At 43.2% G+C, this 11,728-nt stretch overlaps 2 protein-coding genes and 1 long non-coding RNA gene across 15 annotated transcripts; 1 reads left to right on the forward strand and 2 right to left on the reverse strand.

Moving 5' to 3' along the window:
- The first annotated feature begins 657 nt into the window (after positions 1-657).
- On the forward strand, positions 658-2,612 carry LOC117334702 (toll-like receptor 4). The gene has a single exon (XM_033894471.1). It carries the CDS (start codon positions 668-670, stop codon positions 2,570-2,572), a length of 1,905 nt encoding a protein of 634 aa, XP_033750362.1. The 5' UTR covers positions 658-667; the 3' UTR covers positions 2,573-2,612.
- LOC117334703 lies at positions 2,589-6,481 on the reverse strand. 13 transcript variants are annotated; one of them, XM_033894474.1, is made up of 8 exons: positions 6,406-6,481; positions 5,930-5,980; positions 4,969-5,782; positions 4,101-4,325; positions 3,567-4,027; positions 3,316-3,417; positions 3,110-3,159; positions 2,589-3,007 (listed from the first exon to the last, which is right to left on the reverse strand). In XM_033894474.1, exons 3-8 carry the CDS (start codon positions 5,150-5,152, stop codon positions 2,602-2,604), a joined length of 1,428 nt encoding a protein of 475 aa, XP_033750365.1. In that variant the 5' UTR covers positions 5,153-5,782; positions 5,930-5,980; positions 6,406-6,481; the 3' UTR covers positions 2,589-2,601. The 13 variants fall into 13 exon arrangements, with proteins under 13 accessions (XP_033750365.1, XP_033750367.1, XP_033750366.1 ...); XM_033894476.1 differs by lacking the exon at positions 6,406-6,481 and adding an exon at positions 5,783-5,829 and having other exon boundaries at positions 4,969-5,654; positions 5,930-5,943; XM_033894475.1 differs by lacking the exons at positions 5,930-5,980; positions 6,406-6,481 and having other exon boundaries at positions 4,969-5,654; positions 5,758-5,826.
- A 1,578-nt stretch (positions 6,482-8,059) lies between these two features.
- LOC117334705 lies at positions 8,060-8,388 on the reverse strand. Its single transcript, XR_004534214.1, has 2 exons — positions 8,297-8,388; positions 8,060-8,220 (listed from the first exon to the last, which is right to left on the reverse strand). It is a non-coding gene; the product is annotated as an uncharacterized LOC117334705 (long non-coding RNA).
- Positions 8,389-11,728: the final 3,340 nt, after the last annotated feature.

The raw sequence follows: 11,728 nt of genomic DNA on the forward strand, positions 1-11,728 counted from the left end.
AGGTCAAACTTTAGTCTATCCTGTACATGTGTACTATATTACCTAAAACACGGATGTCTCTGTTTACACAATAAATCACATACAGTCGTATGTTATCGATTGACTCAATTGAGCCGAAAGAAAATAGCTAAAGTCTTCCAAATGAAAATGGCAAAAAATCATTCAAAGATACCCATTGGATATATGTGTACCGGTATTTATTGACAAGATACTAAATATTTCTATTTAATACTTGCCAAAATATCTTGATGGGTGAGATAGCATAGTATACTTGTTCACACAGTTTGTTATCAGGAAAACCCAACACCCTGCTGGGATAAATCTAAATATCATTTATGTAACATATACAGTTAGGTGGAGCCGTGTAATCTAAACATGGCACTTCACATTTTAATTATGTACAAAATCAGATCAAAATCATTTTTATACTTAAATTCAGTAATCGTAAACATACAACGGCTATTTAAAAAATTGAAAGTAAAAAAAACAACAACTCTTTTCAGAGTAAGCGGTAAATACTGCCCGCCGCTGTGAAAAGATCGTTTAAATTACATCACGTCGCCGAGTTCCTGTTACACACAAGCGGATGTCACCGCGTTCGCTGTACTACCCGTTAAATGTTAGGCACAGTGCGTGTCTGTAGTATTGTATCGCATATACTGGAACGATGTGCACGTATATGTGGTTCGCAGTTATTGTGTTAACTGAACATCTGTGTACAGCTGCAGTTGGTCCAATACCTAACTGTACGGTGGTGGTAGGCAGTACACTGGACACAGACCGTACACTGGACACAGGCCGTACACTGGACATCGTACATGGTCATACAACGAACTCCGAAAATGACAATAATCTGAACAGCACAGTAATGAACGTATACTGCCTTATAAATGAAGGGGATAATTGGAACTTCTCTTTAGTAAGGGAGTGGACAGCAGCATACGGTGCTGGTCCGGTGCACGTGTCCATCACGTGCAAGCAAGGGGGCAGCGTGTATTTGCGGCGTCCGATCAAAGCCGACCACCTCGAACTGCTCCGTATCCATGCCTGTAACATAGTTGGTATGAGTGATACAGACTTTTCCGCAGAACTGCAACAGAAGAACTATTCCATCCGCCAACTGGTGATAGAGGATTCCGTTATAGAGGTATTATTAACTGAAATATGGAGATATTACATGGATGACGCTGAAAAGAACCGAGAAATCTATCCCTGTGGGTATCCCCAAACTCTGGAGGAACTGACTATAAGGAATACCAATTTCAAGTACATTCGAGACATGAGCTTGACGAATACGAAGAATGACGAACTGATGAAGAAGATCCTTCAGTATAACACAAGAAAGCACCAGTGTATCTACAACAATTTGCTCTACCTAGAGTATTCGGGGACCAGCTCTAGCAGCAAGGATGAACTCAATGAGCAGTTTCTTTATAAATGCATATATCCCAGCCTCAAAGTAATGAACATTTCCCGCCTCTTACTCACTCGAGCTCCCGAAAAACTTTCAAAATACTTGTGGCATATTGACTTTCCCGAATTAGAGCTGATAGACTTGTCTCATAACCGAATCACAGATATCGACTTCGCAAGCCCCCCTCCCAAAGGAAAACGCATAGCAGTTGACTTGTCAAACAACAAGCTATCAATTCTACATCGGTCGAGCATACAAAACGTGAAAAACTTTTATCCTGGCGTCGTAAACCTCCGAGGAAACCAATGGGTTTGCAACTGTTCTCAGCAGGACTTCGTCAAGTTTCTCCAGGAGGAGGAAGGTGCTGTTATCGACGGCTATGCCTACCTTGGCGAAGCAAAGTGCAGCCGACCAGTGTCTACGCTTGGTCAATACCTAAAGAACGCCAAGAATCTGTGCGGGGAAACGTCGGATAATCATCTGCCAAGTCTGGTGCTTTACGTCTGTCTGCCACTTCTCGTACTCTGCTTCGTTGTCCTCATTGTTCTTGTCAGATTTAGACGGGAAATCCGTGTTCTTGTATTTACGAGGTTCACATCGGTGAATACTTGTTTGTTTGTCCCTGTTCCGACAAAGTCAGAGAGAGCGGAGAAGGATTTCGACGCCTTTGTATCCTATAGCTCACTAGATGAAACCTGGGTGTACGATTTGTGTCGTCGTCTGGAGGAATCTGCGCACGAGTTCAGATTGTGTCTCCATCACAAGCATTTTGTTCCCGGTGCCTGCATCTCCGATAACATAATAGACAGTGTCGAACGTAGTAGGCACACCATTATGGTGTTGTCTCCAAACTTCTTAAAGAGTGAATGGTGCATTCTGGAGTTTCGGAAAGCCTTCCACCAAAGTTTGATGGAAAATGAGCGTCACTTGGTAGTGGTTATGTTGGAGGGGTTCGATGAATCCAGTGTTCATTCCGACATGAAACATTTTCTCAAGACTTACACATACCTAAAGGCATCTGACTTCTTCTTTATGGACAAACTTGTGTACGCGTTATCAAAGAATCGGGACAATACAAAGAACACGAGTCGTCACGTGGGATCTGCTAAAGACCAAATGGCGTCAAAGGCTCTTATAAGTGTTGTTAAGTCGGTTTAGGTGTCGTATAGTCATTTTAGATATTGGTGTCATGTGGTTAATGTATAGTGTAGGACCTGGTGTATATCTATCGTCTCCCGTCCACATACTGTCGTGTACTGTAGGACCTGGTATATATCTATCGTCTCCCGTCCACATAGTGTCGTGTACTGTAGGACCACATAGTGTCGTGTACTGTAGGACCACATACTGTCGTGTACTGTAGGACCTGGTATATATCTATCGTCTCCCGTCCACATAGTGTCGTGTACTGTAGGACCACATACTGTCGTGTACTGTAGGACCACATACTGTCGTGTACTGTAGGACCACATACTGTCGTGTACTGTAGGACCTTGTGTATATCTATCGTCTCCCGTCCACATACTGTCGTGTACTGTAGGACCACATACTGTCGTGTACTGTAGGACCACATACTGTCGTGTACTGTAGGACCTGGTATATATATATCGTCTCCCGTCAACATACTGTCGTGTACTGTAGGACCTGGTATATATCTATCGTCTCCCGCCCACATACTGTCGTGTTCTGTAGGACCACATACTGTCGTGTACTGTAGGACCACATACTGTCGTGTACTGTAGGACCTGGTATATATATATCGTCTCCCGTCAACATACTGTCGTGTACTGTAGGACCTGGTATACATCTATCGTCTCCCGTCAACATACTATCGTGTACTGTAGGACCTTGTGTATATCTATCGTCTCCCGTCAGCGTCATACTATCGTGTACTGTAGGACCTGGTATATATCTATCGTCTCCCGTCCACATACTGTCGTGTACTGTAGGACCTTGTGTATATCTATCGTCTCCCGTCCACATATTGTCGTGTACTGTAGGACCTTGTATATATCGTCTCCCGTCCACATACTGTCGTGTACTGTAGGACCTTGTGTATATCTATCGTCTCCCGTCCACATATTGTCGTGTACTGTAGGACCTTGTGTATATCTATCGTCTCCCGTCAACATACTGTCGTGTACTGTAGGACCTGGTATATATATCTATCGTCTCCCGTCCACATATTGTCGTGTACTGTAGGACCTTGTGTATATCTATCGTCTCCCGTCCACATACTGTCGTGTACTGTAGGACCTTGTGTATATCTATCGTCTCCCGTCCACATATTGTCGTGTACTGTAGGACCTTGTGTATATCTATCGTCTCCCGTCCACATACTGTCGTGTGCTGTAGGACCTGGTATATATCTATCGTCTCCCGTCCACATACTGTCGTGTACTGTAGGACCTTGTGTATATCTATCGTCTCCCGTCCACATACTGTCGTGTACTGTAGGACCTTGTGTATATCTATCGTCTCCCGTCCACATATTGTCGTGTACTGTAGGACCTGGTATATATCTATCGTCTCCCGTCCACATACTGTCGTGTACTGTAGGACCTTGTGTATATCTATCGTCTCCCGTCCACATACTGTCGTGTACTGTAGGACCTTGTATATATCGTCTCCCGTCCACATACTGTCGTGTACTGTAGGACCTGGTATATATCTATCGTCTCCCGACCACATATTGTCGTGTACTGTAGGACCTTGTGTATATCTATCGTCTCCCGTCCACATACTGTCGTGTACTGTAGGACCTTGTGTATATCTATCGTCTCCCGTCCACATACTGTCGTGTACTGTAGGACCTGGTATATATCGTCTCCCGTCCACATACTGTCGTGTACTGTAGGACCTGGTATATATATATCGTCTCCCGTCCACATACTGTCGTGTACTGTAGGACCTGGTATATATCTATCGTCTCCCGTCCACATATTGTCGTGTACTGTAGGACCACGTACTATCGTGTACTGTAGGACCTTGTGTATATCTATCGTCTCCTGTCCACATATTGTCGTGTACTGTAGGACCTTGTGTATATCTATCGTCTCCTGTCCACATATTGTCGTGTACTGTAGGACCTGGTATATATCTATCGTCTCCTGTCCACATATTGTCGTGTACTGTAGGACCTGGTGTATATCTATCGTCTCCCGTCCACATACTGTCGTGTACTGTAGGACCTTGTGTATATCTATCGTCTCCCGTCCACATATTGTCGTGTACTGTAGGACCTTGTGTATATCTATCGTCTCCCGTCCACATACTGTCGTGTACTGTAGGACCTGGTATATATATCTATCGTCTCCCGTCCACATATTGTCGTGTACTGTAGGACCTGGTATATATATCTATCGTCTCCCGTCCACATACTGTCGTGTACTGTAGGACCTGGTATATATATCTATCGTCTCCCGTCCACATATTGTCGTGTACTGTAGGACCTGGTGTATATCTATCGTCTCCCGTCCACATATTGTCGTGTACTGTAGGACCTTGTGTATATCTATCGTCTCCCGTCCACATACTGTCGTGTGCTGTAGGACCTGGTATATATCTATCGTCTCCCGTCCACATACTGTCGTGTACTGTAGGACCTTGTGTATATCTATCGTCTCCCGTCCACATATTGTCGTGTACTGTAGGACCTTGTGTATATCTATCGTCTCCCGTCCACATATTGTCGTGTACTGTAGGACCTTGTGTATATCTATCGTCTCCCGTCCACATACTGTCGTGTACTGTAGGACCACATACTGTCGTGTACTGTAGGACCTTGTGTATATCTATCGTCTCCCGTCCACATACTGTCGTGTACTGTAGGACCACATACTGTCGTGTACTGTAGGACCTTGTGTATATCTATCGTCTCCCGTCCACATACTGTCGTGTACTGTAGGACCACATACTGTCGTGTACTGTAGGACCTTGTGTATATCTATCGTCTCCCGTCCACATATTGTCGTGTACTGTAGGACCTTGTGTATATCTATCGTCTCCCGTCCACATATTGTCGTGTACTGTAGGACCTTGTGTATATCTATCGTCTCCCGTCCACATACTGTCGTGTACTGTAGGACCACATACTGTCGTGTACTGTAGGACCACATACTGTCGTGTACTGTAGGACCTTGTGTATATCTATCGTCTCCCGTCCACATATTGTCGTGTACTGTAGGACCTTGTGTATATCTATCGTCTCCCGTCCACATATTGTCGTGTACTGTAGGACCTGGTATATATATCTATCGTCTCCCGTCCACATATTGTCGTGTACTGTAGGACCACATACTGTCGTGTACTGTAGGACCACATACTGTCGTGTACTGTAGGACCACATACTGTCGTGTACTGTAGGACCTGGTATATATCGTCTCCCGTCCACATACTGTCGTGTACTGTAGGACCTGGTATATATATCTATCGTCTCCCGTCCGCATACTGTCGTGTACTGTAGGACCTTGTATATATCGTCTCCCGTCCACATACTGTCGTGTACTGTAGGACCTGGTGTATATCTATCGTCTCCCGTCCACATACTGTCGTGTACTGTAGGACCTTGTATATATCGTCTCCCGTCCACATACTGTCGTGTACTGTAGGACCTGGTATATATATATCGTCTCCCGTCCACATACTGTCGTGTACTGTAGGACCTGGTATATATCTATCGTCTCCCGTCCACATACTATCGTGTACTGTAGGACCTTGTGTATATCTATCGTCTCCCGTCCACATACTGTCGTGTACTGTAGGACCTGGTATATATCGTCTCCCGTCCACATACTGTCGTGTACTGTAGGACCTTGTATACATTTATCGTCTCCCGTCCACATACTGTCGTGTACTGTAGGACCTTGTATACATCTATCGTCTCCCGTCCACATATTGTCGTGTACTGTAGGACCTGGTATATATCTATCGTCTCCCGCCCACATATTGTCGTGTACTGTAGGACCACATACTGTCGTGTACTGTAGGACCTGGTGTATATCTATCGTCTCCCGTCCACATACTGTCGTGTACTGTAGGACCTGGTATATATCTATCGTCTCCCGCCCACATACTGTCGTGTACTGTAGGACCTGGTGTATATCTATCGTCTCCCGTCCACATACTGTCGTGTTCTGTAGGACCACATACTGTCGTGTACTGTATCTATCGTCTCCCGTCCACATACTGTCCTGTACTGTAGGACCTGGTATATATCTATCGTCTCCCGCCCACATACTGTCGTGTTCTGTAGGACCACATACTGTCGTGTACTGTATCTATCGTCTCCCGTCCACATATTGTCCTGTACTGTAGGACCTTGTATATATCTATCGTCTCCCGTCCACATACTGTCGTGTACTGTAGGACCTTGTATATATCTATCGTCTCCCGTCCACATATTGTCGTGTACTGTAGGACCTTGTATATATCTATCGTCTCCCGTCCACATATTGTCGTGTACTGTAGGACCTTGTATATATCTATCGTCTCCCGTCCACATACTGTCGTGTGCTGTAGGACCTGGTATATATCTATCGTCTCCCGTCCACATATTGTCGTGTACTGTAGGACCTTGTATATATCTATCGTCTCCCGTCCACATACTGTCGTGTACTGTAGGACCACATACTGTCGTGTACTGTAGGACCTGGTGTATATCTATCGTCTCCCGTCCACATACTGTCGTGTACTGTAGGACCTGGTGTATATCTATCGTCTCCCGACCACATACAGTCGTGTACTGTAGGACCTGGTATATATCTATCGTCTCCCGTCCACATATTGTCGTGTACTGTAGGACCTGGTGTATATCTATCGTCTCCCGACCACATACTGTCGTGTACTGTAGGACCTGGTATATATCGTCTCCCGTCCACATACTGTCGTGTACTGTAGGACCTTGTATATATCTATCGTCTCCCGTCCACATACTGTCGTGTACTGTAGGACCACATATTGTCGTGTACTGTAGGACCTTGTATATATCTATCGTCTCCCGTCCACATATTGTCGTGTACTGTAGGACCTGGTATATATCGTCTCCCGTCCACATACTGTCGTGTACTGTAGGACCTGGTGTATATCTATCGTCTCCCGTCCACATACTGTCGTGTACTGTAGGACCTGGTGTATATCTATCGTCTCCCGTCCACATAGTGTCGTGTACTGTAGGACCTGGTGTATATCTATCGTCTCCCGACCACATACTGTCGTGTACTGTAGGACCTGGTATATATCGTCTCCCGTCCACATACTGTCGTGTACTGTAGGACCTTGTGTATATCTATCGTCTCCCGTCCACATATTGTCGTGTACTGTAGGACCTTGTGTATATCTATCGTCTCCCGTCCACATATTGTCGTGTACTGTAGGACCTGGTATATATCTATCGTCTCCCGTCCACATACTGTCGTGTACTGTAGGACCACATATTGTCGTGTACTGTAGGACCTTGTATATATCTATCGTCTCCCGTCCACATATTGTCGTGTACTGTAGGACCTGGTATATATCGTCTCCCGTCCACATACTGTCGTGTACTGTAGGACCTGGTGTATATCTATCGTCTCCCGTCCACATACTGTCGTGTACTGTAGGACCTGGTGTATATCTATCGTCTCCCGTCCACATACTGTCGTGTACTGTAGGACCTGGTATATATCTATCGTCTCCCGTCCACATACTGTCGTGTACTGTAGGACCTTGTGTATATCTATCGTCTCCCGTCCACATATTGTCGTGTACTGTAGGACCTGGTGTATATCTATCGTCTCCCGTCCACATACTGTCGTGTACTGTAGGACCTGGTATATATCTATCGTCTCCCGTCCGCATACTGTCGTGTACTGTAGGACCACATACTGTCGTGTACTGTAGGACCACATACTGTCGTGTACTGTAGGACCTGGTGTATATCTATCGTCTCCCGTCCACATATTGTCGTGTACTGTAGAACCTTTGATATTTCTTTCACATATTATGACGTAGTTACGAAATTATATCATTTGATTCTAAATCTGATGCTATAAACATGACGAGTAGTTATAGCCCCTGTCAGACATCTTAACTTAAACCAGTGTAGTGTAAACTTAAGCGTGAGATATTATGGAATCATAAACTTCGTTGTTAGATTCCGTCATTTGAGATAATTCAAATTCGATAAACAGGTGACGTCACGAAGTCATTTAACTCGTTAAAAACTTAACATGATAGTATTCTCGTTTTCCCTCCAGAAGCTCATATGATGTCTGCGCAGGTCTACAATCTGCCATTGTAATAACAATAGGTAGTTATTTACCGATGAGGTAACACTATCTCGTGCTCGATCTCCACCTGTCGCCATATCACTATACCTTTTCTCGTATAACAGGGAATTTCCGTTTGTATTGAGACCAGATCGTGACAGCTTTATCAAGCCGATATACTTGTTTTCAGGCGTTACGGAGTATTCGTGATGTATAGGAGCGTGTCGGGTAATATTTGCTTTATATTTGGTTTTAAGGTATCACATATCATTGACGTTTAAACTTCCTGTTGTCTGAATGTTGTATTAATAGTTATAAAAGTTACCCCATCGTTACAATAAAGTGTTATTAAAACGCAACAATGAGAGCATGTTTTCTTTAAATAAGATAGGTTCGGGTATTTTATGAGTAATTTGAGTTTAAACAATGGAATATATGCCCCCGTGTAAAGGTTCCGTTTTACAAGAATTTATGAAGCATACTCGTATTTCATTAGTACAAACGGACAGCTGAAATAACTAGACGAAAGCCTACAGTCGGGCTTACGACGGCACAGGAAACCGAGTCTGGGATGTTGCTGCGATATGACAGCGATATGATAACCGCTACCCTAGTATCTATAAAGCGATATATTGTTGTCTAAAGTATACTCAGAATCCAAGATATTTCTGTTAATAATTCCGGCAGCTATCTTGACGTTGAAATAGTTTAACCGATATGTACATCCTACTCATATTTTCACCCTTTTCCCCACAGGGACTTGAGAATTAGTTACACTATATGTATCTTATCATCCCCTAGCACATTTTCAGACGTTTTGGGAGGCTAGATTAAAATTAGAAAAAAAAAGATGACAGCTCCGGTACTGTATATAATGAACACCGAGGGTGTCATTTTAACCCCCCCCCCCCCCCCCCCCCCCCCCCCCCCCCCCCCCCCCAAAAAAAAATCAAAAAAATCTGAAAATGTGCTATACACACTAGGGAGGTACTTCCAAGTCCCTGTGCTTGGGCCAACATATACGTAATGGCGGAACGAGGAAGCGTATAGTGTCACGATGCTCAGTGTTGACTTCACAATGAAAATATCATGATTCATAATGAGGACACCATTATGTTTTACGAGATAAAAATACCGAAATTACGAAATGGAATGTAAAAAAAAACCCACCCCAAAACCCAACTTGTAATTCCGACCAGATAATTAAATAACAATATACAGTATAGGTCTCCGATCGAGTTATATGTATGATACCCACATATAATTGTCCTCGTTCGACTAGTCAGCTTTTATAATTAACCCACATCAACAATGGTGTGGTAGGCAGTTGCGTAATACCGCCAAACTCTATGTACGAATACAGGATTTAATTCTGCGAAATTCCCATTTTAAAAAAGGACGTTTTTTTCGTTACCACTTATTTATTATTACGTTTTTGTTATTAGTTAGTCATAACTTTAGTCATAACCTATTTGTTATTTGATAACTATAACAGAACTTGACGATAACTATAACAGAACTTGACGATAACTATAACAGAACTTGACAGAACTTGGCAAGGCTGTCCAGCCAAATGTATACTGTTGTTAAAGTTAACGTTAACCGATACATTTTATTCATACAGGTTACATTGATTTTTGCCAACGAGCCAATTTGATAATTAACGGGTGATATGTTTGAAAAATTCAAAAGGTCCCAGGGGCCTGTTCCATGACCATTTTAATATCACCCTACATGGGAGTGTGACAGGGTTCCATTTTTAGTCAAAATAACGCACCCTTTTTTTTTGGTTCGAAAAGTTATCATTTTTTAGAGTGATATTTACTGCAAATCTTAGATGCATTGATGCAACAAAACATATCTATTAAAAAAATTACACAATCTTAAACCCCAAAAATACCTTAATTTTTAAGCCAATTTTAAGCTATGTTCACTTCTTCCGGAATTTGTACAACTACTTCCGGTTCTTGTACACCCAAAATATTTGACAATTATTTGGACCATCACGTTAAATATATATGGTGAAAATTTTAGCAAAATTGAAAACCTGTAAAGTTGTCATATATACAACAATCTGCATGGAGGTACATTTCAAAATAGCCCTGCAGGTAGGGCGTAAGAATTGTACCTGCTGCCCCCATTGCATGATCGTAAGAGGTGACTAAATTTGGGACCTTATCTTTTCTCTTCTTTCTTAACAACTTTCTTCTTCCTAATGTTTCTCTTGACAATGCCTCACTTTTGGCCTGTAGTTGAGCGTTCGCCCCTGTGAGGAAGGCTTTGGGTTCTGTCCCCTGGCCGAGACATACCAGAGTCTTTAAAAATGGTAGTTGCTAGTCCTGCTTAGCGCTCAGCATTTTGGGAGTGGGACGACTGGTTCACCCGTTGTCAGTATAATGTGACCGGGTGGGGTGTACTGCTGGGTGTCTTCGGCAGTATGCTTCAGTGAGGTAGCACTATAAATCGGCAAAAGCTCAGGCCTATCACAAGGAGACTTAACACGAACATACCACAGCCTCCCAAAACACACATGCGCACTTACCACACGCATGCATGTCGCACGCACGGGAGGCCGTCCTTAAATGACCTTAGCTGTTAATAGGACGCTAAACAAAATAAACCAAACCAAACCAAACCTGTTTCCCCATTGCGTGATCGTAAGAGGCGACTAAATTTCGGATCTTATCTTTTCTCTTCTTTCTTAGCAACTTTCTTCTTCCTAATGACAATGCCTCACTTTAAGCCTTTTGTTGAGCATTCACCCTGTGAGGAAGGCTTTTGGTTCTGTCCATTGGTCGAGACATACCAGAGTCTTTAAGGGTCATCTATATAGCAGAATAGTGTTGAATTTCAAACACGAATAAATACCTTAAGATTTGCACAAAAAATATCAATGTGATATACCAAAATGTTTGTTTGGACATGTAGCTTCTTACAATCACCAATAATATGCTATAGATGCTACCAGTTTCTTCTGTAGAGTAACTTTGTGGTAAGATTTTTCTTACATTTTGTTGAAATTTACAAACAGCTTAACAAATTACATGTCAACAGCAAGACCCAGGGT

The sequence above is a fragment of the Pecten maximus genome, chromosome 9, assembly GCF_902652985.1.
Source record: "Pecten maximus chromosome 9, xPecMax1.1, whole genome shotgun sequence".
NCBI lineage: Eukaryota > Metazoa > Mollusca > Bivalvia > Pectinida > Pectinidae > Pecten > Pecten maximus.